Source organism: Falco naumanni, chromosome 9 (assembly GCF_017639655.2).
Source record: "Falco naumanni isolate bFalNau1 chromosome 9, bFalNau1.pat, whole genome shotgun sequence".
In the NCBI taxonomy this organism is placed as follows: Eukaryota; Metazoa; Chordata; class Aves; order Falconiformes; family Falconidae; genus Falco; species Falco naumanni.
In genome coordinates, this window is record NC_054062.1 from 3396971 (window position 1) to 3415236 (window position 18266).

The 18266-nt window shown below is 43.8% G+C and overlaps 1 protein-coding gene across 1 annotated transcript in view; it reads right to left on the reverse strand.

Moving 5' to 3' along the window:
• PAPPA (pappalysin 1) overlaps positions 1 to 17944 on the reverse strand; it is a 181831-nt gene extending 163887 nt beyond the window's left edge. Inside the window, exon 1 of the mRNA XM_040607353.1 lies at positions 17261 to 17944. Within this exon, the coding sequence (XP_040463287.1) occupies positions 17261 to 17657 (397 nt within the window). The 5' untranslated portion in view covers positions 17658 to 17944. The remainder of the gene's footprint in view (positions 1 to 17260) is intronic.
• Between the last annotated feature and the right edge of the window lie 322 nt (positions 17945 to 18266).

The window sequence follows — 18266 nt, forward strand, 5'->3', positions numbered from 1 at the left end:
GAGGACCTGGGGAGCGGGGACAACCTTACAACCTTTCCAGGATCAGACAGATGGCCAACATCCACATTATTACAAAACCAAAACAAAAACAAAAAATTCCATGAATGCAAACTAAGGCACCCTGGGAGGACACTGTAAAAATCACATCATGATAGCTTAGACTTGTCTTTTTAATTGAGGGGCATTTCCACATGAAACAGTTCTAGTTATTTAATTGGATTTTGAGAACATTCTTGGGCAGATATTTTGTGAGTGCAAAACTGAGTAGTTCCAGCACCTTTACACTGATTTATACCATGCAAGGTCTTTGCTTCTGTGAGAATTAAATATCTTATTGTAAAAATATCTTAGATCTTATCCAGACTCAAATATCTTATTGCATCTGGCTTTCCCATATGACTGCATCTTTCCTGTACTAATGGAAACAACTGAGGAATTTACCAACCTTAAAAGCAACCTTAAAAGTCTCCGATGCGGTGCGCAGAGCAGCATGCCACAGCAGCAGGCAGAACAGAGCTGATTGTGCCTGTTCTCTGCTGTCGCTTTTGAAAGGGAGCCGGCCCTTCTCTAATCATGACTATTTCATGCCTCAAATTCCCCGCTCCATACTTGCATGCAAGTTCCAAACCCATACACAAACCACAGAGATATTTCTGCTTTCTAGGAAACATCCTGCTGCAAAAACCTGCTGCTCTAACATGATATAACTATTAGAGTATGCATTCCAGATAGGCTGTAGTCACCACATACTAACCTAAGTATATAATTTTAGAGCTCTATTTTTCTGCTCAGTTTGAATCCAATTTCATTTGTTTTGCTATGATTTTCCTTCTGGAAATACCTGAGCCTGTATTTCTGCTCTACAAATACCAGTGATCACTTGATCTGTGAGCACAAATAAATAGACATCTAAAAGAAAATCCTCAGACAGACACTCACAATGTCTTAGAAGTGTACGGAAACAAATTCACACCTATTAAACTGAAGGCTGTAGCTGAAAATTCAGCCTTTAGTTCTTAAAGGACAAGATGGGACAACGATGGGCAAACCTCCAAAAGGTCATAATTCTACTTTGCTTTCCATAAGCATTGCCAAAGTCAAATGCTTCTCAAAAGTAATTGACCTTCTCAAGTCTGCAGAACTGGGAGAAAAATGTAAAAGAAACAAGCTACCTTGGAAGATTTTTGGCAATTCTTGTGTTTAGCTGAGCAGCAGGAAGTATCGTATGTCCAGCCTTTCATATGTTATTTCAGCCCTTCCACTTCTGGTTAAATTTGGAACCAAAGAAATGAAGACTAGCAAAGTAGTATGTACACGTACTGCTTTCTCTGTGCATAGGCCTATATATACTTGTGCACATGGGTTTGAGGGAGTAAACTTGGGCATTTTGAGCACTTGGCTTAAATTTGAATTTTGAGGAATGGTCTCCAGCTGGGGGTGGGTCAAATGAACTGAAATCCTGTCTCAGAACACTCATTACCTTCAACAGGTTTTTGGTCTATATTTTTTGTTTGCAACTCAGCCGAAGTCACAGGAATAGGTAATTTCAGCATATAGCCTGCATACCCTTCTGGACTGCTGTTCTACCCTGAGACTGTGAGACAGACCACCCAGCAAGAAGGTGACAAGCAAAAGTCACCCCAGGCTTAGTTCGTTTTACTCACTTCTTTGTTTTTAAGGGATGTCTGCTGTGTTAGCTTCACACTTCTGACAGTGTCAATGCTCCAGCTTCCAGAGGGAAACCATGATTTTGCTCCCCAAAGTTTGTATTTTACAGCTAAATTCTTGGCTTCATTGAAGTCAACTACCTTCAATGAGAAAAGATTTTAGTCCTGTTTTTCAGCTAGTTTTCAGACTAGCACACTGGACTGTTTTGAAGGAGAAAAGTCAAGGCATTGCTCAGCACACTGTTCTGGTTAAAGGTGACAAAATCTAACCAAGATTAACATCATATGAAACCGATCCTGACAATTCAACTAGAGTGATCCCGAGGAAACCCTACAAAGAGCTGGAAATATGGTGATTAGAATATCCTCCCAGTGTCAAGGAGAATCCATAGAAATACTGGAAAAACAGAAGATTTGAAATTAGCATCCTAGTGCTACCTGTGTGTTACAGTGGGATTCAATTATTTTTGCAGTTATAGCTGAAAACCCCAGAATGATCTGACATTAGAAGAACTCGAGACACTCACATGAGTGACAACTGAATTGACTTCTCTTTAAAGACCTTGCAATTTGGAAAAACACTGAATTTCACTGTGAAATTTCTGGTGCCAGGTATCCCATTGTTCTAACCAGAAAGTTTTTTTCAGTGATTGACTACTCTCAAGGCTAAAATACCATATTTTCTCACTGTTCTGAAGTTGCTTAGTCTCCATGTGCATCCACTGGATTTACTCATATCCTCCATTATTAGATTTCCAATCGCCAATTATCAGATTAATATTCCCCAAACATATATTTAAAGATCATGATGATCAAGTGACCTCTTAATCTTCTTGAGGCAAATACTTTAAGACTTGTTACAAATCATATAATTATCGTCATGGCTCATTTTTTTCCCTCCAAACCCTCTGTCACACAACATCCTTCTGAAACTGTAGACACCAGAACCAGGAAAAGTACTTCAGGAGCAGCTACTCCAGTGTCAGGACAAGGATAACACGACCTCCCCAGTCCTATTCAATGCTTCCTTGTTTACATAGCCAATGATGACTCTAAACCTTTGGCCACAGCAACACATTGGCAGCTCACATTTACACGCTTTATCTATTCCAACAGGCAGTTACTCCTACACATGCAGATCCAGGTGAAAGACCCTTCCCCCACCACCCATCTATTATGTATGACTTGCCGCCTGTCTTTCTATATGTATGACTTCACATTTGGCTTTATTCTAATGCATGCTGTTTGCATGTTCTCAATTTTTGAAAACACCCAAATGAGAGTCCTGTTTTGGTCATTGTTTACCACTCCCTGAACTCTGCAACATCTGCAAATTTTATCAGGACTGATTTTGTGTTTTCTTGCAGGTTGTTGACAGAAAATATTAACTAGTAAAAAGCCAAGACTAAATTGTGCTGAATAGGAGGGAATGTGGCCAGAGTCACACTGTTCAGACAACAGCTCTGTTTTTCAGTAGGGGAAAATAAATACCTGTGATACTCATGAATACGAGCTTACACAAGTCAAGAGAAAAAAGATGGGACAAATAGATAAGTAGGAGATTGGCAAGATATGCCTCTGTCGTTTTGTCTCTTTGGCATTCCACAATTTCAGTCTTCTCTTCATAGCAGTGAAGCACTGCAGGGACCTAGCACAACCCTGGGCAATGGGACTTCTGGGATGAGCATTCCTTCTTTTTGGTACAATGGAGTGGCATTTACGATTTACAGCATCATACATGATCGAAGTACTGCTCTGATGATATTACCTCATCCTTACAAAAAGCATCTATCTGACAGCTGCTGAGAACCATTATCCCACCTTCACAGATGAGGACAGAGCTGGAGACACCTCAGAGCAGTTGTAAAGTAACAACTAAAACCCCAGAACAACCTGTGCACCTCCAACCACTACGCCACAAAATAAGCAGCCTGAACTGGCAGAAGAGGGAGCTGGCTTCTCTCACACAGCGGTTTCATCACTGCTGAAACAAACACCCTTTCTTTCTCCAAAGCTTCTAATTTATCACTGAAGGAAATCTCTGCTCTCTTCCCAAAACCACCAGCCAAAAAGAAACCTCTACCCTTTGCAACTGCCTCTGTTTTCCCTCCTGCCAACTAGACTCCGTCTCTCCTTTCCTTACAGAACATCTTGTTGCAATGCCCTTCTATAATAATTTTCATGTAAAAACCAGTGCCTCATCAAGCTTGCCCTGTCACCAGTGTTTGACAAGTGTCAGAGAAACCCCATAAAAGCCAAGCTGCGAGTTTGTTAGTGCAAAGGACACCATGTGTTGAACACATTGACAGTTCTCAATAAATAACATCCCTGCAGAACAGCTGGTTGGATTGCTTGGGTTTGGAAGAATGTTGGCCACATTGCCTACTTACGTGCATCATCCTCAATGATGCACAGAAGATCCTGTGCATGGGGAGCGGAAATACATCACTTCCAGAAGATACCAAAGTATTTTTTTAAAAAAAAAAAAGTATCAGAACACAAGTTTAGATCCTGACTCAAGGTTTATAGTCAATTTCAGATGTACAGATGTGCAATAGTGTTGTTTTCTTGATGTAGGTGTAAGAGACGTTCCTTCTGAGGGAAGGGAGAGGCAGGAGATGGTAGGATGGTAGGAAGAGCTATCCTAATCTTGTTTCCTTCTTCCCTCTCTCTTATGAAATAGATAGCTCCCATTTCATTTAGTGCTTTCTTGTTTGCCAAAACACTTTGGCCTTCACAGTGTAAGACAAAACACATGGCTGGGGCAGAAAGACCATTGCTTCTCTACCTCTGCCATCAGTGCTTGAAAGCAGAGGGAAAAGTCTAGTCCAGTGCTCAGCCTCCAAACGCTGCCAGGTGCCTTCCTCCATGAGTATGAGTGCTCCTGGCCCACCTTTGATGCCAAACTCCAACCCTTTAGAAAGCTCTGGAGAAGGAACACAGACCTCTGGCAGTACCATATTGCCTCTGTGTGATTCAGCTGCTGTTGCTTCCCTCTCTGGCCTGTTCCATGGAGCCTGCAGGTGTTTGGATACAGCCATTTCCCAGTAAAACTGGTGCTATGCTGACGTTTAAAACAAAAAAAAATAATAAACCCCTAGTATTACAGCGTATAGCTGAAGACCACCCCTGTTTGAGCATTGCCTCTGGTGAGACATAGAATGTAAACAGTCTGTTTGATTAAGCCATCTCTAGCAAGGGGACTTCGGGGAATTCTGGTCTTTCCCAGCACAAAGAGCAGAAGATACTCTGCTCTTCATTAATTCAGAGCTCTTCAAAGGGCAAGAATGATTCGCTCAACTTTCCTCCTAGGAGAAACTGTTATCCTGGAATTCTTGGAGGATGCTCACCAATATAAATCAGGTCCATTTCCACCACCACCCTGCCTCAATTCTTTATTTAATCTCTTCACAGGCAAAGTGATTGTGCAACCACTGATAAACTCTGTTGATGCTGCAATACAAAATGTTCACTTCTGATTGTCTTCCCTCCCATTGGGGTGGGAGGTGGAGAGACCACACTGGAATAGTCTTATAGATAAGACAAAATATTTGTACAATAAGAGAAACTGCTTTTTCAACAAAAAGCAATAGATAAGGCTATTTTAAACCATCACAGTTTAAGGTATGGAGGTTCTGCCAGCAGCAGACATCTTTGGTAACACATCTAAAACTTCAAGGCTCTTACATCTAAAAGTGGGACTACAGCTTTCATATATATTATGTCTGTAAAAACACCCTTATTCCTCCCAAGACACTGCTTATGGAAATGGAGGAGCCTGGACAGTGACATGAGCACTGCATTAATACTACACCTCTGCACAAGTGAGGAACCACAGTCCTGACCAGTGCTGCTTCCCTCATTCCCAGAACTTTACTTTATCTGGCGATTCTCCCACACATTTTGAGTAGGCAGAAAGGCTTTTTAGAGGATCCCAGTTTCTCCTGGAAGGAAACAAACACATAATTCCCTCACCTCCTGTCTGAGGCCACCAAGATGTAGTACTAAAGGCACAACCCAGGGGCCGTCACAAGAAAATGGACTTTTTCTTGGGTTCCCCCTGTGCTGCAAGGGGTTTGGGGGACCTCTGGAGCAAGTTAAAGCATTTTGCATTTTCCAGCTGACAGCACATGGAGATCTGTCCCTTGCTCCAAGCTCATGGTGACTATGTCATGGTGTAGTCCTGTGTTATCTACTTACGTGAGTCTGGCTCACTCCTACCTCCTTAAGCTGGTAGTTCTGTGAGAGAGATGTGCAACACCAGATATATCAGCCTTCTGCTCAGACTACAGTAGGACAATTATCCTTTGGGCTGTTTTAGTCCTTTCACAGCCTTTGCGCAACTCAAGAGCAAGAGTTTTGCCAGGAGCCAGAATCTAGATTTCAGTGTTTAAAAAAACATAAACAGACAAAATCAGTGGATATATTAAGAAGAAATTCTACAAGTTCACTGATGCTAGCCTCCCTGCTTGGGTTCCCAAATACTGTCCATGCTGATTTTATAATTTTACTCCCTCTTTTTTCATATTTTCCATGACGGAGGGAAGAGAAAGACACATAGTTAGACAGGCAAACATCTCATCAAAGAAACTCCTACAAGCAGATGCAGAGTAGGAAACATCCAGCAACCCTGCTGGCTCCAGCCCACAGCATGGACCTGAGCGTATCGTTGATTTTCATTAAGTAACATTTCTTCCTGTGAACTTCCTCTGAGGGTGTTTGTTTATAAACAGAGGAGGGGATATTATTGCTGGAGATGGGACCGTATGGGAGGAGGTGAAGGAGTTTAGGGCCACAAGACTGGAGAGTAGAGTTCAGAAGTGTTTGTTGCTGGAAACACAAACACTGTAAAACTGGTGTATCGCCTAATTTCACAGTCCACAGGGATTACGATAGGTATATGCAGAAAATGCTCCAAAAAGTATAAACAACCCCACACTGTACAAATGTTTCCCACTGCATCACCATAACCATTACACACCCAAATTAAACTATCAACAGCGGTGACGGTGGTTGGAGGTTGTTCTCCATGACATTCACTTCTCAGCTTGTTCATTTTCCCCATTGCATGCGCTGTCTCTGCCCCAGATTCTACACGTTCATCGGTCTGGAGCAGTCCCCCTGATTTCCTCTCCAACGGAGTTACTCTAGGTTTACATTGGTGTGTTCAACAGCAGAATCTGGCTTGTACTTCTCACCCTTCCCTCTGCCAAGTACATGTTTCAAAATCATGTGCGTAATGCATTTAGTTAACATTTGCTTTTTCTCCCAGTACTCCTTTTCTCCCTGAACATCTCCATTCATGAGCTACAGCACAGGAGGCTTCCAATTCTTGTCTAGTTTATGCTGAAAATAATTCCCATTAAATTATCACTGGTGAAAGGTGCTGTTTTGACCTCAGAGAGGCTGCTCTGTTTATCCACAAGACAGATGCAATGTAAGACAGTAGTAATGCAAGCTCAGCACCTCAGACTTTACAGGCACAGATGCTACTGAATTCAGACCAAAACCGCATGGACTGCATGATGTACAGCCTCCCTGTTGACACTCCCGAGAGAAACACTGGTTGTTTAGCCATGAGGGTGTGCACTAGATTATGATCCCTCCCCAAAACAGTCTGTGGCACTAACACACTGTGTGCAAAGCCCCTTCAGCAACTTCTCACCTGGTCCATGTTTAACTAGGGGATAAACAGGTTGCTCTCACCCTTAATTAATAACCCAAGATATCCAGAGACAGATTTGCAGCATTTCCTAGGAAGATAAAACAGTTGCAACTTACACATTTCACAAGCTGTTTCAGCAAGTCAATATATTAATCAATGTGTAGAAGTATCAAAAATATCAAAGCATTCCAATTTAGAGTACTCTGAACTAAGGGTCTCGGTGATATTTGCTTTTCTCTCCCATTATGGGCTGCATAAACTGTTCCATTTGAGAAATACAGTAATTCATGCTGATTCAAACATCACCAGCATGTCTGTTCAGACATAGCAATTCCAGAAAATCTGATTTTCTGCCATCTCCAAAGACCTCATGTCACAAACACCAACCGCCTTCCTCACCCACTCCCCGCGTTGCCAGTGGTTTCAACAATGCAGTACCAGGTAAAAGAATTTTGTCACCACCATCAGCTCAGCACAGCAAACAAAGAACCCTCAGCAGCTACAAGGATCATCCTGCAGGAATTAGGGTGTGTTGGTTTCACATGGAGAACAACCTCGGCTAAGGAATAACTGTCATTGCCCCTTAAAAAAAAAAAAAAAAAAGTTTGAGAAAAGGCCAAGACTGCTGGGTTCTGTTTCTAGCTCTGTCACCACCACCCTACCACATCTTGGACAAATCAGAGCATCCCTCCTTTCCTCAGTTTCCCTGATTGTAAGGGTAATGTTCTGTCATGCCTAAGAAACTCATCACCACCATCAGCAGAATGCTTTGAGGCAGCTATTGGGACCACAAAATCAGTCTTACTGCAATGGTAAAGGAAACTAACAGTACTAGAATACATCAGTACAGGAGAAAAACCCCTACATTCAAAACTCAGTAACACTCGTAACATTGAAGGCCTTTCCTTTCCTTTTTTTTCCCTGTCTTAAATAAAACAAACAAAATAACGGTGATAAGATCTGTTTCCTCAATCCAATGGATGATTTGTGTGAATATGCTTCCAACACTGAGAGCAGAGACTAGACGAGAAAGAAAATGAAGGAGGAAAGGAGCCTGCAGCTGATGCTCGGTGTCAGGAACAGGGCTGCTCTTCTCCCAATTCCATGACAACAGAGGACTCCTGGGAATCAGATGAGCGAGGGGAAGATGGGTCAGAAGAGAGAAATCCATATGGGAAAGTGATTTAAAGCAAATAAAGAGGCAATAAATTAGATAAGGAAAAGGAGGAAAAACACAACAAGGGGAGAAAGGAGAAGACATAAAGGAGCCCCAAGTATCACTCGAAGGGAAGACTCAAGGAAAGCCTACCAGACCCCAGGAGCTGATCAGCAAAGAACAGAGTGTTTTCTTCTCTAACACAGCAGTTCTTTTGCTTTCATGAGCTGGTATCATGTGTCTCAGATGCTGCTTCACCAGGCCAATCCCAGATGCTTCTCAGTTTCACTTCACCCTCACTCCCTCTTTTGTGAGAACAACTGCTCGCTCCTTGTCTGTGTACTGCTAGGATGGATATTAAACAGAACAATATCAATAATTCCCGGAAAATGTGCATGAGCATATGCCTGACTAAGCACACAAACACATGGCCTGCTTACCCTCTGTTCCCACAGCTCTTCCAACACGAGCTGGCTGAAGCGACCAACCTGGTGCCCACCCTTGGGCTGCAAGGAAGGGATGCCACCCTCCTGCGGCAGAAGAAGATGAAAACTACAGACTGTGTAGGGTCACCCACGGCACGCGTGTGCTAGGGAGGAGGAAACCAGCAACTGTGCAGAGCAGGAAGAAGGGAAAGACAGGGGAATCAAGGACACCAGATAATAGAGAAAGAACTGAGACTATGATGGTGATAAGAGAGGGTGGAGAGATTGGATGGGAAAGTTACACACTTACATCACCCAGCAAAACAGAAAACTGGACAGTGTGTTTTGAATAAGTGCTCTTTTTAACACTGGGGAAAAAAAAAAAAAAATAAAAAGAAGAGAAAGGTTGAAAGAGATGGAGGCCAGAATGGGATTTGGAGTATACCAAAAACAACTAAAATAAACATGTCCCCTTCCCTTGGCCAATTTCTCTGACGTAAGGTCTTCATTTTGTTTTGTTGGGTTTTGTTGTTGTTTTTTTTTCCCCCTCTTGTATCCAAAGCAAGAAGGGGCAGCAAAAAAAAGTACTATGGAAGGGTCCAGGCTGTAGAGGAGGGATGCAGAAGACTTTCTGAAATCAGACCCTAAGCCAGGGTCAGCCAAAATCAATGGTATTTTTCCTATGATCCTGAACATGTTTAGGATCAAATCCATGATGCTTGTGTAAATCTAACTTTATGAATCCAGCTCCATTCTCACCAAGGGATAATCTGACTTGTATTTGTATTTATTCAGTTTTAACTGTGATATATACTGCACCCTCATCTGATGCCGGCAGCCTTATGGATATTGAACAATCCCCAACTAAGCAAATTGTTCTGATCACCACGAACAAGGACAGCAGAAAGCAAAATTCTGGAACAAGATATTTACTCTTGTTCTCCTTTTAACTCACCTTTTGGAGTTCTGCTCTGCTTACATTCAGAGTAAGAGTACTTTAACTTCATGGATGGCTTTGGAGAGAGTAAACTTTATAACAGGCACTAACATCTAATCAAAGCAGTTTACAAGATCTGCCACTTGTGTCAGAATATGTGGGGAAATAAACAAGCTGCTCTTCCTTGATCATTGGAGTTTAAATGCTCTATTGATCTGCGGAAAAAAATCAAAGGTGCTTTGGAAATTGTGTGCATATGTGCATGCTTCTCACACCAGAGAAAAATGGAGAGAAATGTAGGGACAAGCAAAAATCAGAAGAACAATCAAGCATTTCTTCTCCGCAGAAACCTGAAATAAAACTAAGAATCATATTCAGGTGTCAGCTACCCCAAGGTAGGGAAATGCCCACAAGACAGTGTAAGCGTAAGGTCAGAAGAAAGGTACACTGTCATTTCTAAAAGTCTCATTTTTGGGAAAATAAACAAACAAAAAGGAAAGCACAGTCAATTGTTCTGTGTCCAGAACAGTGCATGAAGCAAACACCCAGAACCTAGGAAATAGAAAAGCCCAACTTATCTTACATATTTAAAATAGAAATAATAACATAAACTGATCCTTTAAGGTCTATATTAAATTAAAAATTTGGTAGCACTGAGAGAGGAGCTTAAATGAAGAAAGAGATGATATTAGACTAACTGTTATAGCTGAGAGAAAAATGCGGAGAGTTTTGATCAACCAAGGCTTTTCTGATGCCTTTTCAGGATAACCTGGAATACAAGATTTGAAGAAGTAAAAATGTAATAAAGTGAACATGTTCATTCTTACTATGATGGGATGTAGGAACTGCCACACAGACCAAGACCAGAGAAGGGTGGGATATGTTTGATAAAATATTTTTCTCAGGAAAAAGGGAAATTAATCAAAACAGACTATCTGTGGGAAAGGATCAGTTCTGGCAAATATTCTAACTTCAAATTTCAATAGAAGTTTCATAACTCTCAAAACACCTGATTCTTTTTTAACTTTCTGAAAATAAGAAAGCTCATATCTTTTACCAGCAAATGTTTTTCTTTCTCATACTTAACAGTTTTCTAAAAAAATGCTTTGGATCTCAGGTACTTAAGATGTTGTCAATCTGTCCTTCTCTTTTCCTGTCTTACATTATAGCGGTGACTCTTGGTCTTAGCTAAAGATCTTTGGTTTATAGTAGAGCACTGGGAAATTTTCTGTGGCCTGTGCTATATCAGAACCTACAGAGTGGATATCCTCTGAATGTTTGGACTAATTATCTGCTGTTATATCCCTGACACTGCAATGGACTGAATTTGGCAACCCAGGTGGTCCTTTCTCTGCTCCTGCTCCTATAATTTCTATCAGAGAAAAGAAAAGAAGAGATGAAAAAACAACGGCTAAAATTGGAAGCAAAACTATTCTATAGGAACATTTCATCTGAGCCCAGTTTATTTTTGTTTTTTCAATATATCTTTTTGAAAAAAGACACCATATTTTGGATCTTTTTTTCTAGCTCAGGCCAGCCTGAGCAATGAAAATCCAAGGTGAAAGCGCTTGGTTAATCCCATGGTCTTGACAGCACCTAAAACTCATCGATCCTGCAGTATTTTTGTGTTAAAGCTGCTCAAGCAGGTGTCATGACTGCACCTTTCTTGTGCCAGACCTGAGGAGCTTGGCACCTATGTCCTGACAGAGCCAGACCTGGACTCCGAAGAAGGCATTTCTCCACCAAAAATCCCTGCCCCAGCAGCTGGATGCCCCTGCAGCGCTCCAAGGGTCCAGCCCCTGGCACGTACCTGCCACCCTTGGGCTCTTTGCTGTTCAATGCACCCGGCCAAAGATCTCTCTTCTCCTTGGCGAAGGCTGATGAACATGTGAAGCTCGTGGAGCAGCATCAGCAGACTCCTGGGCCCGCTTTGGAAGTGGAGACCTGGCCTGATCTTCATGAGAAAGGTGAGTGGCAGCTGCCTTCGTGGGAGGGTCTGAGTTAGGGTCCCTGGGGAGCCAGCGTCCCCCCTCCCAGCTGCTTCAGTGCTCAGTGAGACCTCTGGGATTTGGGATTTAAGCGCATCTCTCACTATGTCACATGTAGCTAGGGTGATGGTGGGCACCTGCACCTCCATTTGGTGTGGCTGTGTCCTTGGTGTCCCCTCAGCCGTCTGCAGCCCTCCCCTGGCTCTGCATGGGAGGGTGACACGGAGACCCAGAGAGCAGCTTCAACCTGATGCAATAACATTCAGGCATCTGAATCACCAATCAGGTCTGTCTTTCTGTGATGGCTCAGGGTGTGAAGGCTTTCCAAGGGCTTCTTTTCACCCCACCACTGAGACCTGCCCGCCACTGCTCTGCTCTGTGCTTCTCTAGACGTCTCCATGAACCCCTGAGGAGAGCTCCGCTCCCCCTCTCTCTCCAAACACCATCCCCTCAGCTTGCTCTGTGCCTCATGTGAGTTATTCTAACTGAAACAGGCTGGCTTGAAATCAATCAGGCCGAAATAGAGCTCGGAGAGCTGGGGCAAGCCTGGGACACATCTCCGTGCCTACAGGAGACAGCCATGCATCATTTTGGAATCTAAATTTACAACCTTCACACACAGAGAGTCAAATTTCCCTCTCCCTTTTATTACCATTTTATTAATTAGAGCAGCCTACATGTAAGTGCTTAAAGGAAAAGAAAAAAACATAAACACCAAACAGAAAACTTTCTTCTGATTTTGCTGTCCTGACTCTAGTGTGTAGCTGGTCAATGAAACAAGTCATTAAATTTGCACATCTTACGGGGGGGAAAAAAATTTTTTTCTTTTCCAGTTTCTGAGTCTTCCTTATCCAGATCCATAGTCACAAAGTGGCTAATCATTTGAACCCATCTACAGGGAAGCCAAAACCACACAGTACATCCTACCTGTAGGCTTCAGCAGTGGTGTATTGGAGGCTTCTCACCCTGAAGGAGCATCTGGGCAGGTGTTCAAGCTCCTGTCATTGTGGTCCAGCTGTTATTCCACTCTGCCCTTCATGCCCATCACCCTGGGACCTGGCACATGCCAGTGCTAATTAAATGACAGAACTACAAGCTTTACATTTGACTTACTTTATAGTCCTTCATTCTAATACTTCATTACAGAACAAAACAAGAAAATTAGTGAAATGAAAAGACAACAGGCTGTTGAAGATGAGAGAATGTGTCATTATCTATCTACATATCACTTTAATGCCAATGAAACTCAGAGTAAACTCTCTATTGAAAACATCCTCAAGTTCCCAACACATCAGCTATAAGGATCAGCTCCAGGGACAGGACCTACCTCACCGATTCTACCTGAAGTGCATTAAATCAATATCAGGCTCCAAAAGTTCAGAAGGGAACCAAATTAACCCCCAAAAGTAAACATATATTCTTAAACCCTGTGAAGGGAACAGACGTATGCAGTGTCAATTACATATCTTTATAATTGCCCAATTATTGGGTCCCAACACAGATGTTTCTCAGTCTCTCACATGCAAGAGCTGTGGCTTTAAGTGAGCTTCACTCTGCTGATTTTGGCATTTCTTTCCCTTTGGATTCTGCTGCAGTTTTATGTTCATCAAGGACTGAAGCTGGGAAAACACAGGCACTCCCTTACATATGAAGCTTTATTAAGTTGGGATCATGCTCTCTGTTGGCAGGCAGAGGAATAGAGAGACAGAGGAGAATGAAACTGAGAAGGGGGAAGAAAAAAAAAACCACACCAAAACAAAACACAAATAACTTTCACTCTTCAGAGCAGGCACGCCTTCTTACTCCGGCTCCCACTGCCAATCATTCATCCCGCTCCTCTCAGCTCCCAGCCAGCAAAGAGTCAACATCACATTCCCATGAAAGCATGAGCTATCCCATTGCTGAGCCATATACCAGAAAACACACTGACAGGGACTCAGGAGGATCCTGTTTCTTAGGATGGAGTTGCATTTCCACAGGAGGACTGAAATATCTTTGATTACAACAGAAGCAAGGTCAACTGTGCTTTGAAGCCTCTGATTTTGCATGGCATGTGTATTACCTAACTTGAGTACAGTCTGGACCTTAACTCCTTCCTTCACAACTAGATGTGCATTCAAAGGCTGTACAGGGGAAAGTGCGCAAACTTGCATGATTAATACCATGTGCACATGTGTGTGTTTATAAGAGGGATGTACTGTGCTGTGTGGTAGGTATGCACATCCAAGGAGTGTTTGTCCAAGAACTATGTGGCCCAGGGAGGGAGGCAAGTACGCAGGAGCTGCTAGCTGCCTCCGCTGGAGAGCTGCACCGCAGGAGCCGCACAAAGGAAGCACAGCCCAGCTCCGAAAAGGCTTCCGAGCTTTTGCGTAACACAGATCAATGGGTCAGACTTCTAGTTTCCCAACAGCCTTCCCTGACAAATGCCAGAACAGATATCAGTGAAGTCAAACAGGGCAGCAATAACATCACTGCCAGCCAGCGTGAAAATTGGCAGAGCCTGGCACCAAGGACTGCCTATCATCAGAGACAGGGCATGGCCCGGCACAATGACGAACCCACTTAACAACACTGTAAAATTAGCCATTTATGAAAACAAATTGAATACTGCAGCAGAGGGTGACGTAAGGAGAGTTGGCTCCAGACAGAAACTCCTGTAGCCTGGATTAGCAGAAGAGCTCCGTTATAGCAGGGCTCAGGCACAGAAGCTGATAACAACTTGGGTCCCACATAAGATTTTTATCAAAAACAACAGGCTTCCCCTATAGGCACACATATGGCTGCTGTATGACTTGTAGTGACTACTTATATGCCAGGAAGGAGGGATGGAAGGGGAGCAGTCAACACAGTCAGAGGGTAGGGTGTAGAAAGTAGAAGAAGATAGAAGGAGGACCCCCAAACAAGAGGTGTCTTCCAGTCAGTTCTGCCCTCTCCTTCAGATCTGTGCAATCACACAGTTTCCCACTTTGCAACTGAGGTAGAAGTTGGGGAGAAACTTACTTCTGGCACTGTCAGCAAATTTCACCCAGTCCCTGCCCCCCCCCCCCCCCCCCCCCCCCCCCCAAACACCCAGAAGGGCTCTTGGTTTCAGTGGGGTCCTACAGAGGCAACTTCAACAGCAGAACCAGGCTCCTGAGTCTGTCACATCCCAAAACAGTGAAAATGAGAAAGCCAAGAGTTTTGGCAGCCAGAACCCTTGATTTCCTCATTGAGGGAAGCATAATCTCTCCCTAAGCTCGCTGCAGGTCTGGGAGGCTGTGGTGTGTGGAGGATACTCCAAGTGAGTTCCTCTTGGACCTCTTCCAGGTGTTTACACACAGAGCCAAACCTGGCTTCTCTTCAAGAGTGCATGCGAGGGGGGTAGGGGGAGCTTAAAAATAAAATAAAAATCACAAAGTCCTCCTGAGCTGAGCTGCAAGCTCTATGGTGTAAAACTGGGGCATTTCTTTTCGTTTTTCACAGTGGAATGTTATTTCCATGCATAAAATGGGTCAAGTGTTTTATACAGGCAACAACTCAACCTCCCCCATCCAATTAAAGTATTTTACTACAAATGATCTTTGTGTTTTTGTCTAGGTTCCCTATTGTATGAATTAGAGATACTTGCACCAAAGGCGGACATGGGGGCTTAGGTGTTGGATTAAACACATTAGAAAACACACTGATTAGATCTGTGTAAACCCAAATGCCGCTTTTCCTAACTTGAAAGGGAAACACTTTGTGCCCCGGGGTTTCAGTGAAGACTGGGAACCAGGAGAGCGGAGCATGAGAAAGTCAGAGGAAATAACGCAAGTAATAATCCACTTCACCTATGAAATTACTCATCTGCCTGCCCTCCCGAGGGCAGAAGGGACCAGCCCATGCCCAGCACCTCCTGCCCACCCTGGCATCAGGCACACACCGCATCCCCCTCCTCGCAAACGAGCAGAGCAACTGGGATTGGGGGAAGTTAAGGAAAAGCACTGCTGAGTTCATCTTAGTTTTTCTTTTCCTTAGGACAAAGCAACTTTCTGGCGAGCCCAGAGTGGTGCAGGTCAGGGCTGGGGCAGCAATGGAGCCCAGCGTCGCAGGGAGGGTGGCAGGGCAGGGGCAAGCTGGGCTGGCACTGGGCAGCCACGGTGCCACCGGCACCAGCACCCGCTGCCTCCTGGTAGGAAGGGACTCCAGTTAAAGGGAAAGGGGGAATCCTCCCTGTCTCTTTAAGGCATCTCCTAGGACATGGAAACTTTGTACTTTCAGGGAATCTCCTTGCCAAAAGAACTGTAAAACATGTCCTCCTCCCGCCCCCCCCCCCCCCCCCCCCCCCCCCCCCCAGCACACACACACACACACACACACCCCTTGTCTTTCTGGCTTGTTTTCTTTTTTTTTTTAAAGGACATTTCCATTTTCTATGACTTCCTTCAGAGCAAAGATGGATGTGGCGACATTTATAAGGGTTTGTAACCCTCCGAAAAGTATCCGATTTCACGACAACTTCACTGCACTTTATCACTAAGGGGGGAGGAGGGTGGGAGGTGGTGGGAGGGAGGGGGAGAGGGAGCGAACGCAGGGGGAAAGAACCCAAATTCACGATGGGCTCATAAAATTTAAATAAGAAAAGTGCAATATTCCTCATTATTGTTCAGCTCAGACAGCTTAGACTGGTAGCTGCTTTGAGTACTAAATGATTTTATAGGGCTATTTGACCTTACAATCATTTGTGTTACACTTGCCATTTCTAAGTGGAGACAAAAATACTCAACACATCCTCTAGCTGCAGTGCTAGTCCCAGCCCTAGCTGAGTGTCGAGGGGTTGGGAACTTTATAAACTCATTTGATTCATTTGAGGTTTCACAATAGCCAAAAGTTCCTTTATAGCTTTTTGGAAACCACATGCTAACATTGCATCTAAAAAGGTAACAGTGAAGTACACTAAAAAGCTAATAAAACTAAGGAAATCTTATAAGGATCTTAGATATGTGTTTCTTTGCAGCCACACACCAGACACATACATTTCTTTTCATACATACATCAAGCTACTTTCAAATGCTCTGTTTACACTTTTCCAACCTGAAAATTAGGTGAAAACCCACCGTAAGAGCTCTCTCTCCTATCTGCATCTTGATCTGTACACACAGAAATAAAGAAACTACCCAGGATACTGCCATTTCCCTATGCAAAAGTTTACATAACTTTTTCTGCGAGCATCTACTTTCAGACAGTTTGCTGAGCTCCGGTATTTCACCAAATATATATACGATAAACGCACCCGAGCGTGTTTACACATGCACTCGCACACAGATGTACGTTGCAAGGCACACACGCAGATTTAAATGTACACACATGTAAACTATACACACGCACGCCTACAGCTGGCTGCTCTGCTGGCTCCCGAAACGTAAAAGGGATGCTGCAGCCACAGGCACGACCAACTACCTACCTGCAATGACAGCCGGAGATCTCTGTCCTCCTTCAGCTTTCAGCCACACTTGCAAAGTGAAGGCATCTCGGGGCAGCTCAATATCTGCCTTCAGCCGCAGCTGATCACCTTGTCCACTGAAATAGAGCGCCCTGCTCGGGGTAAGGGACTCCTCTTCGTCCTTTACCTCCCGCTGTTGCCTCCTGCGGGGGACATGCCCAGGCTCCAGCCCAGCAGTGGAGCGCCTTCCTCGGGCTAACCTGGTGGCACAGGTGCCCGGGGCCGTGTAGCGGAGCTGGCGGCTGTGCCTGGTGTCCCTCCTCGCCCTGCGGGAGCGCTCGTCCATCCCACATTCGGGTCCACTGGCTAGGGCTGTACAGAGAAGCGCAAGAGGCAGCAGCAAACTCCAGAGCTGCATTTCCAATCTTCCCCCCCCTTCTCCCCTGCAAATCCTCCCGATCTGCCAGCTTTGGGCTCCTCCTTGCCTTGACTTTCTTCTCTTGTTCACCCTTCTTGGTATTTGCTCTTTTTATAACCCTTCTCAGTTGCTTTTTCTTTTCTTTTTTTCTTTTTCTTTCTTTCTTTTTCCTGCTTATAGATTTTTTTTCCCCCTTAAAACAAATAAAAATAAAATAAATCAAAACTCCTTCTTGGTGGCAATGTATTTCTCTGTTCTTCCTCCTCTATCTGTCTTCTTCTCCTCTATTCCTCCACAGCTGGAATTCCTCTCCCTCTTCTTTTCTCTGCTGGATTTTCTTCCCTTTATTTTTTTTTTCTTCTTAAAAAAACCACACACACTCTCTCACACACACACACACACCAAAACAAAAAAACAAAACAACCCCCCCAGCTTTCTCCAAGACTCAGACCCACTGATTTCCCTCCCCCCAAATGATGCTCTAATCTATTTATTTTTTTGGCCTCCTTTATAACATAAGCCACAACCCCCTCCTTCCCCCCAACCTCCCCCCCTCCCTTCTTCTCCACAAAATGAAAGAAAAGAGAAAAAGCCCCTCAGAAGATGAGT